Source organism: Schistocerca serialis, chromosome 12 (genome assembly GCF_023864345.2).
Source record: "Schistocerca serialis cubense isolate TAMUIC-IGC-003099 chromosome 12, iqSchSeri2.2, whole genome shotgun sequence".
In the NCBI taxonomy this organism is placed as follows: Eukaryota; Metazoa; Arthropoda; class Insecta; order Orthoptera; family Acrididae; genus Schistocerca; species Schistocerca serialis.
In genome coordinates this window covers 109,121,823-109,137,307 of record NC_064649.1, presented here as the reverse complement: position 1 = coordinate 109,137,307, position 15,485 = coordinate 109,121,823, and the positions used below count along the sequence as shown (strand labels likewise).

Sequence of the window (15,485 nt, the reverse complement as noted above, 5' to 3'; positions counted from 1 at the left end):
ACATCTAGGAATAGTGGTTCTGGGGTAGAATACACAGAGGATATGGTGGCCAAGACACAGTGGCCAATTTTCACTCAACGAGCTGGGAGAGTTCATTTGTTCTTTCGGAAGGGGCACGTTTGCCAGCTTTCAACATGTCAACCACACACTGCGATGACAAAGTCAGGGTGCACGCACTGGAGTTTTTCTCAAATGATTTTACAGAATCTATTCAGTGAAAAAAATTTCATTTTTATGTTATAGCTCTGTGAGTCAGCTCATGACATATTTTCACTAAGAGTTTTATATCACCGAACAACACTGTCCTTTGAGGTAAAAGTGGGAAAGCATATCTCGGACTTAATGTTAACTTTATAGTGCAACACATTTTTAATTAAGTTAGTGAACTTGTGCATCAACATGGTGGGAATTTGCCAGTACAGTGCAACCACATTTTATGCAACTTCTTATTCTTTGGAACACTTTTCACGAGTTTTTATAGATTTGCTTGTACGGTATGATACTACACACCATTTGTAACGCATTTTCCAAAACGTCAATTCCAAAACAAGACATCACTGTGGATTAGCATTATGGCAGTAGCAGCAGCGTGCTAGCCAGTGACGTCACAGGTATCACATGACTCGAATGGAGCGTTTTAGCAGGCTTTCAAATTATGAGTTTCATTTTCATTTTTATAAAAGAATACTGAAATTGAAGAGTATAAAAGATCTTGATAGATGCACAAAATGATATAATTAATCATTTAAGGCAACACAAGCCCAATGTACGTGCTCCTACTGTCTTGCTCATTTTAAACTTCCACTCTTACATCACTTTTCTGCTTTTCAGATTTATAAACTGGTAAACAGTCTTCTGTTCTCCCTTCCTTAAATATATCTGCCTCCTTAACTTTATGTTGACTTCTGCACCTATTTCCAAAGCAGACTTTTTTCTCTACACTAACACTAAACATTCCCAGGCCCCAAATTACAAAATTTGATGTATACCCAGTCCACATACGAAATCCACATATTGTGCCCATATTAGCAACAGTTGCAGAAAATGACTGTCTTCTCATAGCTCTTACGCAAATTTCTTGACAGGTTCGAGTAATATTACATACAAAGAAACGATGACATCTGAATAAAAAAGGCACGTGAGAAACATTTTACGTCTACTTTCTTTACTTACCATGTCTTTGGTGCCCCAAAATGGAGATAGTTAATACTATAGAGATCCATATCTTCTGTATGCCATGCAAAGGTGGTTTTCCACATTCCAAAATACAAGTACGCGGTGTTAACTCCATCTATGCTAATGCCGTAATCCTCATTCACATAATCTAATATTGTTCCCAGATGGTTTATGTTCCACACCTGCAGATAATATGGTGTACAGAATAACCAACAAAACAGTAATCTTTTATAAAATAAATAGAAATAAAGCTGAATATTATTCTTATTTGTAGAATAAAACACGGAAAGATAACATCACAAATATGAACTTATCTCACACAGCAATTAAACAAAATCTGTACCATAGTATATAATATGGATATAATGAGGATCACCCTGTGGCTAAACATGCCTTGGTGCACGGCCAGCACATCTTGGCACAGTGTTACACCGTCCGGGTTATCTGAATACTTCCCACTAACACCAACCTGTCAGAACTCGGGGTATGGGAACTTGCCCTTCAGTATGTCCTCTCTTCTCGTTATCTGCCAGGCCTCAACCTCCACTAATTTCAAGTTGCCACTGTTCATACCTCGCCTGTCTTTCAACAACATCTTTGCCTCTGTACTTCTGCCTCGAATGACATCTCTGTCAAAACTCTTTGCCTTTACAAATGTCTGTGTATGTGCGGTTGGATATGGGTGTGTGTGCGAGTGTATACCTGTCCTTTTTTTCCCTCCAAGGTAAGTCTTTCCGCTCCCGGGATTGGAATGACTCCTTACCCTCTCCCTTAAAACCCACATCCTTTCGTCTTTCCCTCTCCTTCCCTCTTTCCTGATGAAGCAACCGTTGGTTGCGAAAGTTTGAATTTTGTGTGTTTGTTTCTGTGTCTATCGACCTGCCAGCGCTTTCGTTTGGTAAGTCACATCATCTTTGTTTCTAGATATATAGTATATAATATTTATTTTATAGAGTGATGCAGGCAATATAAACAAAGAAGAGCATTGGCAATCTCCGTTATTTATACCTCATATTTCTGTTTCTTCTCTATCTAAGTACTTAGGTATGAACAGCAATCCAATGGGAAAAAAAAAAAAAAAAAAAAAAAAAAAAAAAAAAAAAAAAAAAAAAAAAAAAAAAAAAGAAAAAAGAAAAAAAAACCACTGGCCGATCATTCATGCAATCCACCATATTCAAGAAAACGGAGAAAGCAAAATTGAAATGCATTTTTACTTCGGAATTTCTTGTCAGAGCTGCTGAACAGTACCAAATCTTCAAAAAACTGTACTGTAAGTACTGCAAACAGAACCAAAAAAGCACAGAAAACCATCCCAGCAGTCAGAACTTGTAGTTCCCTTGATTCCAGGCGAAGATCACAAAAAAATCGTTCTCCACCACAATGACCATCTTCAGGTCTGATAACAGAAGTAGCCTCATATCATCATAATACGATTAAATCAAAGCGGCATTGTCAAAGGAAATACACAAAATTATTTTGGCACTGTCAAACACACTATTATAATACAGTGTAAATGAGGGCACAGTGCAGGCTGAATCATAATTTGATCATCATGTTACAAAACATTTTAAATTAATGTCAGAAATCAAATTTTACTCTGTATTATTGCAACATATAGGAGTGAAGTCTCCCCCCCATGAACCATGGACCTTGCCATTGGTGGAGAGGCTTGCGTGCCTCAGCGATACAGATGGCTGTACCGTAGGTGCAACCACAACGGAGGGGTATCTGTTGAGAGCCCAGACAAACGTGTGGTTCCTGAAGAGGGGCAGCAGCCTTTTCAGTAGTTGCAGGGGCAACAGTCTGGATGATTGACTGATCTGGCCTTGTAACACTAACCAAAACGGCCTTGCTGTGCTGGTACTGCAAACGGTTGAAAGCAAGGGGTAACTACAGCTGTAATTTTTCCCAAGGGCATGCAGCTTTACTGTATGGTTAAATGATGATGGCGTCCTCTTGGGTAAAATATTCCGGAGGTAAAATAGTCCCCCATTTGGATCTCCGGGTGGGGACTACTCAGGAGGACGTCGTTATCAGGAGAAAGAAAACTGACGTTCTATGGATCGGAGTGCGGAATGTCAGATCCCTTAATCGGCAGGTAGGTTACAAAATTTAAAAAGGGAAATGGATAGGTTAAAGTTAGATATAGTGGGAATCAGTGAAGTTCAGTGGCAAGAGGAACAAGACTTCTGGTCAGGCGAATACAAGGTTATAAATACAAAATAAAATTGGGGTAATGCAGGAGTAGGTTTAATAATGAATAAAAAAAATAAGAGTGCAGGTAAGCTACTACAAACAACATAGTGAACGCATTATTGTGGCCAAGATAGACACGAAGCCCACACCTACTACAGTAGTACAAGTTTATATGCCAACTATCTCTGCAGATGACGAAGAAATTGATGAAATGTATGATGAGATTAAAGAAATTATTCAGGTAGTGAAGGGAGACGAAAATTTAATAGTCATGGGCGACTGGAATTCGACAGCAGGAAAAGGGAGAGAAGGAAACATAGTAGGTGAATATGGAAATGAAAGAGGAAGCCGTCTGGTAGAATTTTGCACAGAGCATAACTTAATCACAGCTAACACTTGGTTTAAGAGTCATGAAAGAATGTTGCATACATGGAAGAACCCTGGAGATACTAAAAGGTATCAGATAGATTATATAGTGGTAAGACAGATTTAGGAACAAGGTTTTAAATTGTAAGACATTTCCAGTGGCAGACGTGGACTCTGACCACAATCTATTGGTTATGAACTGTGGACAGGAATGGGGGAAAGAAATACAGTAGAAGAAGAATGGGTAGCTGTGAGGGATGAAGTAGTGAAGGCAGCAGAGGATCAAGTAGGTAAAAAGACGAGGGCTAGTAGAAAACCTTGGGTAACAGAAGATATACTGAATTTAATTGATGAAAGGAGAAAATATAAAAATGCAATAAATGAAGCAGGCAAAAAGGAATACAAACGTCTCAAAAATGAGATCGACCGGAAGGGCAAAATGGCTAGAGGACAAATGTAAGGATGTAGAGGCTTATCTCACTGGGGGTAAGATAGACACTGCCTACAGGAAAATTAAAGAGACCTTTGGAGAAAAGAGAGCCACTTGCATGAATATCAAGAGCTCAGGTGGAAATCCAGTTCTAAACAAAGAAGGGAAAGCAGAAAGGTGGAAGGAGTATTTACAGGTTCTATACAAGGGCAATGTACTTGAGGACAATATTATGGAAATGGAAGAGGATGTAGATGAAGATGAAATGGGAGATACGATACTGCGTGAAGAGTTCGACAGAGCACTGAAAGACTTAAGTCGAAACAAAGCCCCGGAGGTAGACAACATTCCATTAGAACTACTGATAGCCTTGGGAGAGCCAGTCCTGACAAAACTCTACCATCTGGTAAGCAAAATGCACGAGACAGGCGAAATACCCGCAGACTTCAAGAAGAATATAATAATTCAAATCCCAAAGAAAGCAGGTGTTGACAGGTGTGAAAATTACAGAACTATCAGTTTAATAATTCACAGCTGCAAAATACTAATACGAATTCTTTACAGGCAAATGGAAAAACTGGTAGAAACCGACCTCGGGGAAGATCAGTTGGGATTCCGTAGAAATGTTGGAACACGTGAGGCAATACTGACCCTACGACGTATCTTAGAAAATAGATTAAGGAAAGGCAAACCTACGTGTCTAGCATTTGTAAACTTAGAGAAAGCTTTTGACAATGTTGATTGGAATACTCTCTTTCAAATTCTGAAGGTGGCAGGGCTAAAATACAGGGAACGAAAGGCTATTTACAATTTGTACAAAAACCAGATGGCAGTTATAAGAGTCTAGGGGCATGAAAAGGAAGCAGTGGTTGGGAAGGGAGTGAGACAGGGTTGTAGCCACTCCCCAATGTTATTCGATCTCTATATTGAGCAAGCAGTAAAGGAAAGAAAAGAAAAATTCGGAGTAGGTATTAAAATCCATAGAGAAGAAATAAAAACTTCAAGGTACGCTGATAACATTGTAATTCTGTCAGAGACAGCAAAGGACTTGGAAGAGCAGCTGAACGGAATGGACAGTGTCTTGAAAGGAGGGTAAAAGATCAACATCAACAAAAGCAAAACGAGGATAATGGAATGTAGTCAAATTAAATCAGGTGATGCTGAGGGAATTAGATTAGGAAATGAGACACTTAAAGTAGTAAAGGAGTTTTGCTATTTGGGGAGGAAAATAACTGATGATGGTCGAAGTAGAGAAGACATAAAATGTAGACTGGCAATGGCAATGAAAGCGTTTCTGAAGAAGAGAAATTTGTTAACATTGAGTATAGAAGAAAGCGTTTCTGAAGAAGAGAAATTTGTTAACATTGAGTATAGATTTAAGTGTCAGGAAGTTGTTTCTGAAAGTATTTGTATAGAGTGTAGCCATGTAAGGAAGTGAAACATGGACGATAAATAGCTTAGACAAGCAGAGAATAGAAGCCTTCGAAATGTGGTGCTACAGAAGAATGCTGAAGATTAGATGGGTAGATCACATAACTAATAAGGAGGTATTGAAGAGAATTGGCGAGAAGAGGAGTTTGTGGCACAACTTGACAAGAAGAAGGGACCAGTTGGTAGGACATGTTCTGAGGCATCAAGGGATCACAAATTTAGTATTAGACAGCAGCGTGGAGGGTAAAAATCGTAGAGGGAGACCAAGAAATGAATACACTAAGCAGATTCAGAAGAATGTAGGTTGCAGTAAGTACTGGGAGATGAAGAAGCTTGTACAGGATAGAGTATCATGGAGAGCTGCATTAAACCAGTCTCAGGACTGAAGACCACAACAACAACAGGAGTTAAGTCATCTCCTTGTTACCCTCCATCTGTCTTCACATAATGAAGCCATATTTCTTGCTCTATGTAATTGGTATTATAACAATATTACTTAACTTGAAACAAGTTTTTCTTTAGTACTTAAAAGGTTATTGTTCTTTACTTATCATGGATAGAGAATTCTTTTACGTTTCAGTTATTTAATTGCGCTGAGAAGCGATTCACTTTTAAGTTTCAGTTATTTAATTGCACTGGGAAATGATTCACTTGATGAGGTGTCAATTGCGTGCCATCGCATGCACAGTTGGGTTTGCACCAATAGAACCTTGCAATCTAAATTCCTTATGGCAGAGTCCAATTACTGTTTCTGTGAAATGCAAATCACCTGTTGTATTAAACCTCATATTATTACAGTCTGCCATCAACAAGCTTTTCCACTCCCCAATGATGACTCTGCACCTCACACTAAAAGTAATCAGAAATTGCAGGTAACTGAGCCATATTTGGCCAAGTAGGAGCTATAATATTAATTAACATTGAAATTCTAACTACTTGTGTTCTTAAATGTGCTCCTGCTGTTGTCACCGTAGTGCATCCCACTTCCGAACAATGGCCTTTTGGAGGATTACAGTCCAATCGTTTTCTTCGACATGTATTCTTTTGACAGAATACATTATAAACAATGTAAGACTACATCTGTTTTAATCAGATCTGAAGCTGGTCATTATGAAAAAATATTCCGACAATACACTTTTTTTCACTGACTGGAATCACAGCTAAAAATTCCATGCTTCCCAGATAACTATCTTTATTCGTGCCAAAAAAGTAAAATTAATAGTTCCTTCTTTGCGGAAGACAGAGGGATAGGTTGGGAAAGGTTAAAGACGAAGAGCATGTTAGTCAAACCTGAGAGTGTGACAGACCTGCCTGTTGTGAGAATGAGGGGAGAGAAGGATGGAAAAGGTAAGTACTGGGCACCCATTTTGCCTCACCATAATTTTAGTTTTCTCAAATGAATTTCGTTCTTCCTACTCGTAAATAGTTGTATCACTGAATCTCTCATCAATAATTGGGGAGGGGAAATACGAAAATAATTCAAATGGCTCTGAGCACTATGGGACTCAACTGCTGTGGTCATAAGTCCCCTAGAACTTAGAACTACTTAAACCTAACTAACCTAAGGACATCACACACATCCCTGCCCGAGGCAGGATTCGAACCTGCGACCGTAGCGGTCGTGCGGTTCCAGACTGTAGCGCCTTTAACCGCTCGGCCACTCCGGCCGGCCCAAATACGAAAATAAAAAAAAGGTAACTAAAGCCGGGTTCACACAGGCAATAAAAGTATCGCCACTGCTAATGGCAAACTGCAGTTGCTTTGTAGTTGCATGTGTGAACTCCTAGTTTTCGGTGGCGCCATTAAAGAAGTGCAACTTCTGTCACGCCACAAAAAGTTGAACTTGGTTCTACTTTGTTGCGCCATTTTGCCTTCTCCACAATCTAATAACGTCATTCGATTGCTGCCTCGTGGCTGGATTCAAACCTTTCTAGTGCGTATTCGTTCGCAGATAGTGCTTTTGTTTGTGCGTTTGCTTTTAATACGTCGAAAAAGTGGTCAACAGCGACAATTATGAGATTCTTGGAGGTGTATCAAGAACGAGAATTTCTTTTGAACCACAAAAGCGAATCATACAAAGACAGAAATTTGAGAGATGCTGCATTAATTGAAATAGTAAACAGTATGCGTGAATATGTACCTGGAATTGATGTAGTCACAACAAAATTAAAAATTCGAAGCATTTGAAATGCTTACATAAGTGAACATAAAAAAAGTACTGAAATCACTTAAGAGTGGTGCGTCTACAGATGGTATTTATAAACCCAGCCTTACTTGGTTCGAAGCTGCAGACTGGTTCTTAAAACATGTAGTCTAGACAAGAGAGATGAGAAACACTTTGGTAACTAATGTTTTACATTTATTATGTTTCCTAAACATCTTATTTAGTAATATGTACAGCCGTTTAATCAGCTGAGACAGGTGATGCCATTTAGCAAACTGCGCAATTACGAAGAATTTGTGGCGTCCTGTGTGAACGGTAGCTCACAGCGCCACTCCTGAATGACTTGACTTGTGGCGATACTTTCGTTGCCTATGTGAACCCAGCTTAATATCATTAACATGTCAAAACATTTCTCAGGTGACAACATTTGCTAATCCACATAGTGGAATCATTTACAGATCCATCTAGTTCAATTACAATGGAGGAGGCATTTTTAAAAGAATGTTAACTGCCACAAACTCTGCTGATGAGAATCCCATGAAAACTGTTCTTAACTGGTCTAAGTTAATAAACACTCACATAAATGGTTACGAGTACTGAAACAAAAATTCAAATTAATTAGAAAAGACTGGAGAAATGTATAAAAAGCTCCCAGAAAAGGCCAATGCCTATTTACAAGTGCATCGTCAGTTATTAAAACTCTCAGGGTACATTATTCGACACATCATAATATAGGTAACAAATCAATTTAATAATGACTATTTGCTGACCATTTACAGTGAAATTTATACAGTAGTTGTGGTGGGGAGGGGGTGTTAATGTTTAATAATGGCAGTAAGCCTCTAACTCTTTTGCATTCTTTAAGCAATAACTTTCAAGAAATGAAATGATTATTTCAAATACGAGAAGCAGCCAGGAAGAGACTTGTCACTCAGATTCAAATTTAGATTTGCAATAGGCCATGCTTTTTAAAGTTTTGAATAAGTTATCAAACACACTGGAAGCAGCATTATTCATCCCTCACTGAGCGAAAGTCATTTTTACTGCAGGGTAATGGACTATTTTGATCCAGTAATGTATGGGCATCATTATTCCCTCTAAACTGGAAGACTGTGCACAACAAATCCCAACACAAAACATACTCTTACATCCTGTGATGTTATAGTTAAAATATGTAACTCCTTAAACATTTGTGTGACATAATCCATATCTATTCAGATGGGAGGAGGGGAAAGTTCTGTTCCTCTTGAACAGCTCTAGATTTTTGTTGTCTTTTGTTTCTTGAGAGATAATAACTTCCAATGACACACTCAATTCTCTTGCTGTAACCTTCTGATTCTTTTTTTAAGGTTAAAAAAATTTAATGCCTGTACAAAAAAATGATGTTTTTAGTCTATATTAGTACTACACAGTGCAGTTACAGTTATTTGTTGCCATTTTTTTTTATTGCAGAGCCTTGTAGAAAATTTGAAAGCATCCAGATAATTCTATAACTGAAGCTTTATTGAGAATTTTGCTGATTAACTGAGTTGTAGGGTGTTCTGTGGAAAGGGCTGTTTGAAAGAACTTCTAAATGGCATCAAGGACAGTAATGTGTGCAGACTATTTGCATATACAAAAAGGGTGATTAAAGACTAGGAAGGAAAAAATTTTTAAAAATCTGTCTTCAGTTTGGGAATGAGTGAGCTTATTGCCTAAATGCTTTGACAAAATAACCAAAACAGTAACCAAACAAGGTGAAGTCTCCCATGATGCAGATTTTGCATCTGTTGAGGACGAATTACACTCTCTGAACCAGTCTGCTAAAGAGGAAAGTGTTAGTACTGTTAAGAAACCACAGCCAATCAAGTCAAGTCATCAGCTGCATCCATAAAAAAAAAAAATGAAGAGAAATTACTGAAGCTGTGGGGGAGCACAACAAAATAAAACTGACGACAATCTTGAAAGTAGAAATTCCATCTTCAGAAGAAAATGAGCCAAAGAAAGCTTGCACGATTTGTCAGGAATTTTTCTAATATTAATTCAGTTGTTGAATCGTGCATATTCTACACTAAAAAGGTGCAAGCTCTAAGAATTAAAGCAGAACTGTTAAAAAAAAAAATGATTTTGCACCACATTTCCACTGCACCAAAATGCATGGTGGACAAAAACAAGAAACGTTATGTCTATAAAACCAGATCCCTATTATGACCATCCTGAGAGTGCCAGCAAGAAAGATACTATAATAAAGAGCGGAGAGAGGGAAATGATACATGAACTGTTGTATTAAACTTATACCAGGCATGAGAAAGATTACACAAAAATACTCCCTGGAAGATCGCAAACATAACACTCCAACACCTGTTACAGTCACCTACATTTAACACACACTTGCATACACACCTCGTACTTCACGATGGAAAGGTGTCTGTGAGCACAAAGGCTAGAGAAAACCTTTCCAATTAGATGGCTGAACCTGCTCCTGGGAGTCTACCAGGCATCCGTGCCATACAACTTTACTTTTACTTTTAAAACAAGATATAAAGTATTGCGTTTTAAAGTGATAATACTGTACACACGTGCTTTGTTGGCAACATGCAAAATTCTTCAACAACTGCGATCAAAGGCAGGAAAGGTCATCAATATTTCCAATGGTGCTCCTAGACACCTTCAAAAATCACTACCAACTGTCTGAATTGACTACCTCGCTTGTGCCAACAGAATGTTTACACATTGCTGCTGGTCAGAGGAAAGGGCCTTGTGATGGTGTAGGCAGCTGCTGAAGCATCGTGCTATGAAACAATCTTTCCAGCCCAATTACAGCTGTAATTCAGAATGCCAAGGATATAGTGAAGTCACACACATCTACAGCCCTCATCCTGTTGCCAAAAGAAGAAAGTGAAGAATTCCACCAGCAGAACACAGAAGAACAATCCAACCAAACTACCCTGTGAAAGGAATTCAGAAAGCCCACTTCTGATCTCACTTTGAGAGCGAGGGTGAACTTTTAACACAATAACTTCAAAGAGCGAGAAAGAAGAAATTTCATTTGCCCAGCCAACCTTAGAAACAGCAGGAGAACTATTTGCAAAGTGAGACACTTGTGGCCTGTGTACATAACTGACTGGTTGATTACAGAGATTATAATCAGTTACAAGTTCAATGCTACCATGTGGAGTGGTTGCTGTATAGAAGTTTCCAGCTGCAAGACAGTAACACCATCATCAGTGCTCACAGTACTCACTTTCGGTTCAGTATGTTTTAAAGATTGTGGATGCCCCAGTTCCTCCTGGTTCAACAGGATGACATCACTCAGTATAAAAAGAAGATACAGATGCAGCTGAACCTATTGTTAGTTCATTGATTAGCTAATTTCAGTTCTAAACAGGGAGCAGAGAAGTTATAGGCTTTAAAACCTTTTACGTTTTTCTAAATCTCATATATTTGGAATGATTTAATGTGTTTGAAAAATGTGTCTCTTACTCATCTTCCAGAAAAAATAAAATTTCATGCAAGTAAGACTAGCTTTTGATCACCTGTGTGTGATAATGCAGTAATTGAAAATGGTTTAACATATAGCAAAATTTCAGCTGTTTACAGAACATTTTCAACTGAAAAGTGGAAGTTCTCCTTTTCAGGGAATGATACTAATCATGGTACGCAGGATGGCATTTTAAAATAATCGCGCGCGCGTGTGTGTGTGTGTGTGTGTGTGTGTGTGTGTGTGTGTAAATAAAAAATAAATTTAAAAAAATAACAGCAACTGTTCCAGAGATATAGCATTTCTTTCCAAAATTTGCATGTGCAAAATGGTGCTTGAGGCATCTTGGATCAGGAATTCTTTTGGACGAAACAAAAATATACAAGTTTCTTACCCTGTCCTGAATTTTAAAATGGGTTAAATTCAGTAATATCTGAGAGTATCAAGATAACCTTTCTCTTGGCTGATTTAATTAATATGGACAGCACCATGTAAAAAAAAAAAAAAAAACCTGTCATCATCATGATGTTCTCTTCAGTTGTATAGCCCCTCTCTTTATTCCTTCCTCTTTTCGTCTTATCTTCTTTGCCTGGTAGTGGCTCGATATGCTCCCTTTTCTCCAAAGGCCTGTCTAACTCGTCCTGTAGTTGACATCTATCTTTACCTTTGTTACGCAAACTTCTACAACCTTGCATGTTTTCTCCACCATTCCTGCTTTGTGTTTTACACTTCCTGTATCTCTATCTCTCTCTCTCTCTCTTTTTTAACTTCTGTATGCATCCTTGCCTGAGCTTCATTTCATCTCCTACTATCATTTAGCATATTCAAGGGTACCCACGAGGCCTATCAGTTTTCTAGTTTTTCCCTTACTGCCCTCCCAATTTTATCTCTCTAAGCTCACCATTCATCTTCTATCATATCCATTTCACCTATTCGAGGGAGTTGGTGCCCATTTCTACATTTATAATTATCAACAACCTCCAGCTGTTTAAATTTATCCAGATCACATTTCCTCAATTTCTTACCTATCTTCTATTTCTTCAGATTTAATCTGCAGCTCATAGTTAACCTAAAAATATAAAATGTACACACAGTCTGAACTGTAGCATACCTACCAACACCGAGATGTCAACCAAAAGAAACCTCTAAAGTATTAATAATGGTCTTATGACAAAAAATTATTACCTTTAGTCTAACAGAACAATGGTACACAAATATGACAATGAGTAAGAAAATAACTGATAATACAATAAGCACACATAGATATAATAAAAAATCCTCTCAAAAAGATTTTTTTAAAATAAAAGCACTTACATCAACATCTTTATCTGTTAGTGAGCCTGAGACATCTGCTCCATAAATTGGTGAACCATACATTATTTTCTTCCAGTACATGCTCTCAAGCTCTTCATAATCGTTGTGCTTTGGTGTATTGTAACTGAAACAAAGTTTCCAATAAAAAATCCAATTGAAAGAAAAAAACCACACACACACACACACACACACACACACACACACACACACACACAGAGAGAGAGAGAGAGAGAGAGAGAGAGAGAGAGAGAGAGAGAGAGAGAAGAAGAAGATTTATGATTTATACAATACCCAACTATTATCTAGCGGCAAAAGTTCTCCATGCCTAGGACAGTATTAACATTTTCTACTGTTGGTTGTATTTTATTTTAACTATGGCTTTCTCTCTAATATTAATAATGGATAAATTACAAGAACCATAATGCATAAATACCGAAATCTAATTGTGGTAGTGATCTTAATGTTTGAAAGATCTTTCTAAAAACTTAAAATAGGTGAATTAAACTATGATTCAGCAGTGTTCTAATCTACAAACAAATTTTTTGGATGGGGATAAGCATTTCTCCCAGACTCAAAACTACTTTTATCTCTCACTATCCTCCACCAACATTTCTGACAAAGTAGGAGAATATGACAGCAACTGAACCAAGCTCATTACTCTTACAAAAACAATTTGCAGCAAGAACAAACTGCATGCACATAAAAAGAATGTGCAATTTAACACTACATAAGCTGCATATGGTGACCCTTCTCCTGACTTATACCTAGCATCTGACAGAAATCCTATACATATCATGACACACAAATGATAAACATTGTAAATGCCAATTTTTACATATAAATATGGATACAGAAAAACTCACCTATCACTGCAAGCTAGATCCCTGTATTCCTTAACAGTCATTGCTTTCTTCTGTACATTGATTTGAGTATAAAGACCAGGTTTTCCATCAACAACCTGACAGATTGGAGCTGGTATGTTCAAATCAATTTCATCTATATTATATCCCGATTTTCGTGGCACCCATTCTGGTGGTGGTATGATCTACAAAAATAAGTCATGTCTAATTATACGTGCGATTTTGTACTATGAAATTATTATAACGACATTTAAAACTCTGATATACAAAAATAACTCCGATGAGAAGTTTAACTAACCTGCATAAGTACAACAAAGAATCATTTGATGTTTTTATAGAAGGAAAGAAAGGGAGTAAAGAACACAAGAAACAAGCTGCGGTACGCTCGTACTGAATTCTTCAAATCATAACAAACATTAACCGCCAGTGATAATCAATCTGTGCATTCATCTAGAGATTGTAGGTTTACCGCACTATATATTCCAAATAAGCGCTAAACCGCTAATGTGTTTTCATTCATTCATTTGCTCATTTCACGAATTACGGTAAACAATTATGTTTTGAAAAAGACCAATAACAAATCTCTACTGATGATTCGTTTCTGCGCCGACAAACAAAAAGAAAAGCAGGCAGAAGTATGATGCTTCATATATTTTTACAAACTCGATGTTGAACAATGTTCAACTAGTAACACTAACAATCCGCAAAACATATTATTAGCTGTAACACTTTTACCTTAGCAACGCCGGCTTTGTGGGCGCCTTGTGATTCCATGTAGCCAATGAATTTTGAGAAATCTTTAAATTCCTCGTAGGTTGGCCGAAAAACCATTATCTTCCGTTCTGGATTCTTATCTTCCATTTTTTCTTTTTATTTTTCCTGCAAAATATGAATGCATCACTTCCATACCCAAACGACGCCAAATTGACAGATACACAACACGGTATGATGCAACGGTGTGTTCCACATAATATAGTTTCTAACAAAAAAGTTATCATTCTAACAACACTCATAGATAATAACACTTAAAACACCTGGAATTTGTATCTGAAATAATCACCTGGCTAGCGAGGAAGTGAAATCAAACTATTTAAAAACGTATTTGTAAACATTGTAGTTCGTTTCTGAGTAAATTCTCTTGTACGCTCCAATCCGTTAAATGTATGAACAAACACTGTCTAACGTGATACTCATAACAGCCAACACAATGCTTTAACGATTCTAAAAACTATACTAATTTATTATGTGCTGGTTAGTGGAAGCCAGGAACCGAAACACATTAACGAAAGTCCGGAGACAATCCACAACGCAAAGTATCACTGAAACTCATAGCGTATGTACGTACTAAGACGAACAGCTCTTGTGAATAACTAACTAAAAACTCGGGCTGAAAAATGAGTTAGCTTTGTCCATATCTTAATTCAATGAAAATGCTAGCACTACCGCATAGACGCCATCTTCCTGCCACTGTCCCGTGCCACCATAATCCCCTGGGTAACCAATCACGGAAACAGTCTCTCACTCTGCACATAGCGTAGTCACGTATTCCTAACTGATGCTGAACTTGTGTTTATCACTTACCTTATAAAATCCTATCAACAACAATTTCAAGACTGCTTCATATTTTAAATTCGGAGACTTCTGAAGTATATTTGTGATAACGTGAACTACCGCCGTTAGATAACATATTTTCGACAAAGACTCTTCAAAATGAACAATCTTTGAAATTTTATTGTCCTGTTTGTAAGTATACGGAAACCATCGAACGAAAGGCACAACGATTTAATGTTAATAGCAACGTCTTCTCATTATCTATAATCTTAACGAAAGCGAAATGCGATGGCAAAGATGTCGAGCGGAGGAATGTTGTTAATTCCTCCCTTGCGAAAAAAAAATCGATTTTTCTTGCATTAAGGAGGCAGCATTCACTTTTTATTTCGCAGCATTCTGTGCACTTACACTGTCGTGCTCCTGCGCCTCAAACAACCTTTTCTGATGATTCTGTCATCCGAGCTGCAGTATGACATTCACGCTCGTGATGAAATTCTGTAACACATACGACAAGAAACCTATTTACGGCTGTTCTGA

General features: G+C 37.7%; 1 protein-coding gene across 7 annotated transcripts in view; it reads right to left on the bottom strand.

The window, feature by feature from the left end:
- Positions 1–15,205, bottom strand: part of LOC126428302 (lysine-specific demethylase 4C-like) — a 383,324-nt gene extending 368,119 nt beyond the window's left edge. For 6 of the 7 annotated variants that reach the window (XM_050090224.1, XM_050090228.1, XM_050090229.1 and 3 more), the window contains exons 1-5: positions 14,458–14,886; positions 14,133–14,276; positions 13,401–13,582; positions 12,538–12,661; positions 1,174–1,358 (exon numbers count right to left, since the gene is read on the bottom strand). In XM_050090224.1, coding sequence (XP_049946181.1) covers positions 1,174–1,358; positions 12,538–12,661; positions 13,401–13,582; positions 14,133–14,258 — 617 coding nt within the window. In that variant the 5' untranslated portion in view covers positions 14,259–14,276; positions 14,458–14,886. Of the gene's footprint in view, positions 1–1,173; positions 1,359–12,537; positions 12,662–13,400; positions 13,583–14,132; positions 14,277–14,457; positions 14,887–14,978 lie in introns of those variants that run through there. The other variant, XM_050090225.1, reaches the window with a different exon arrangement.
- Between the last annotated feature and the right edge of the window lie 280 nt (positions 15,206–15,485).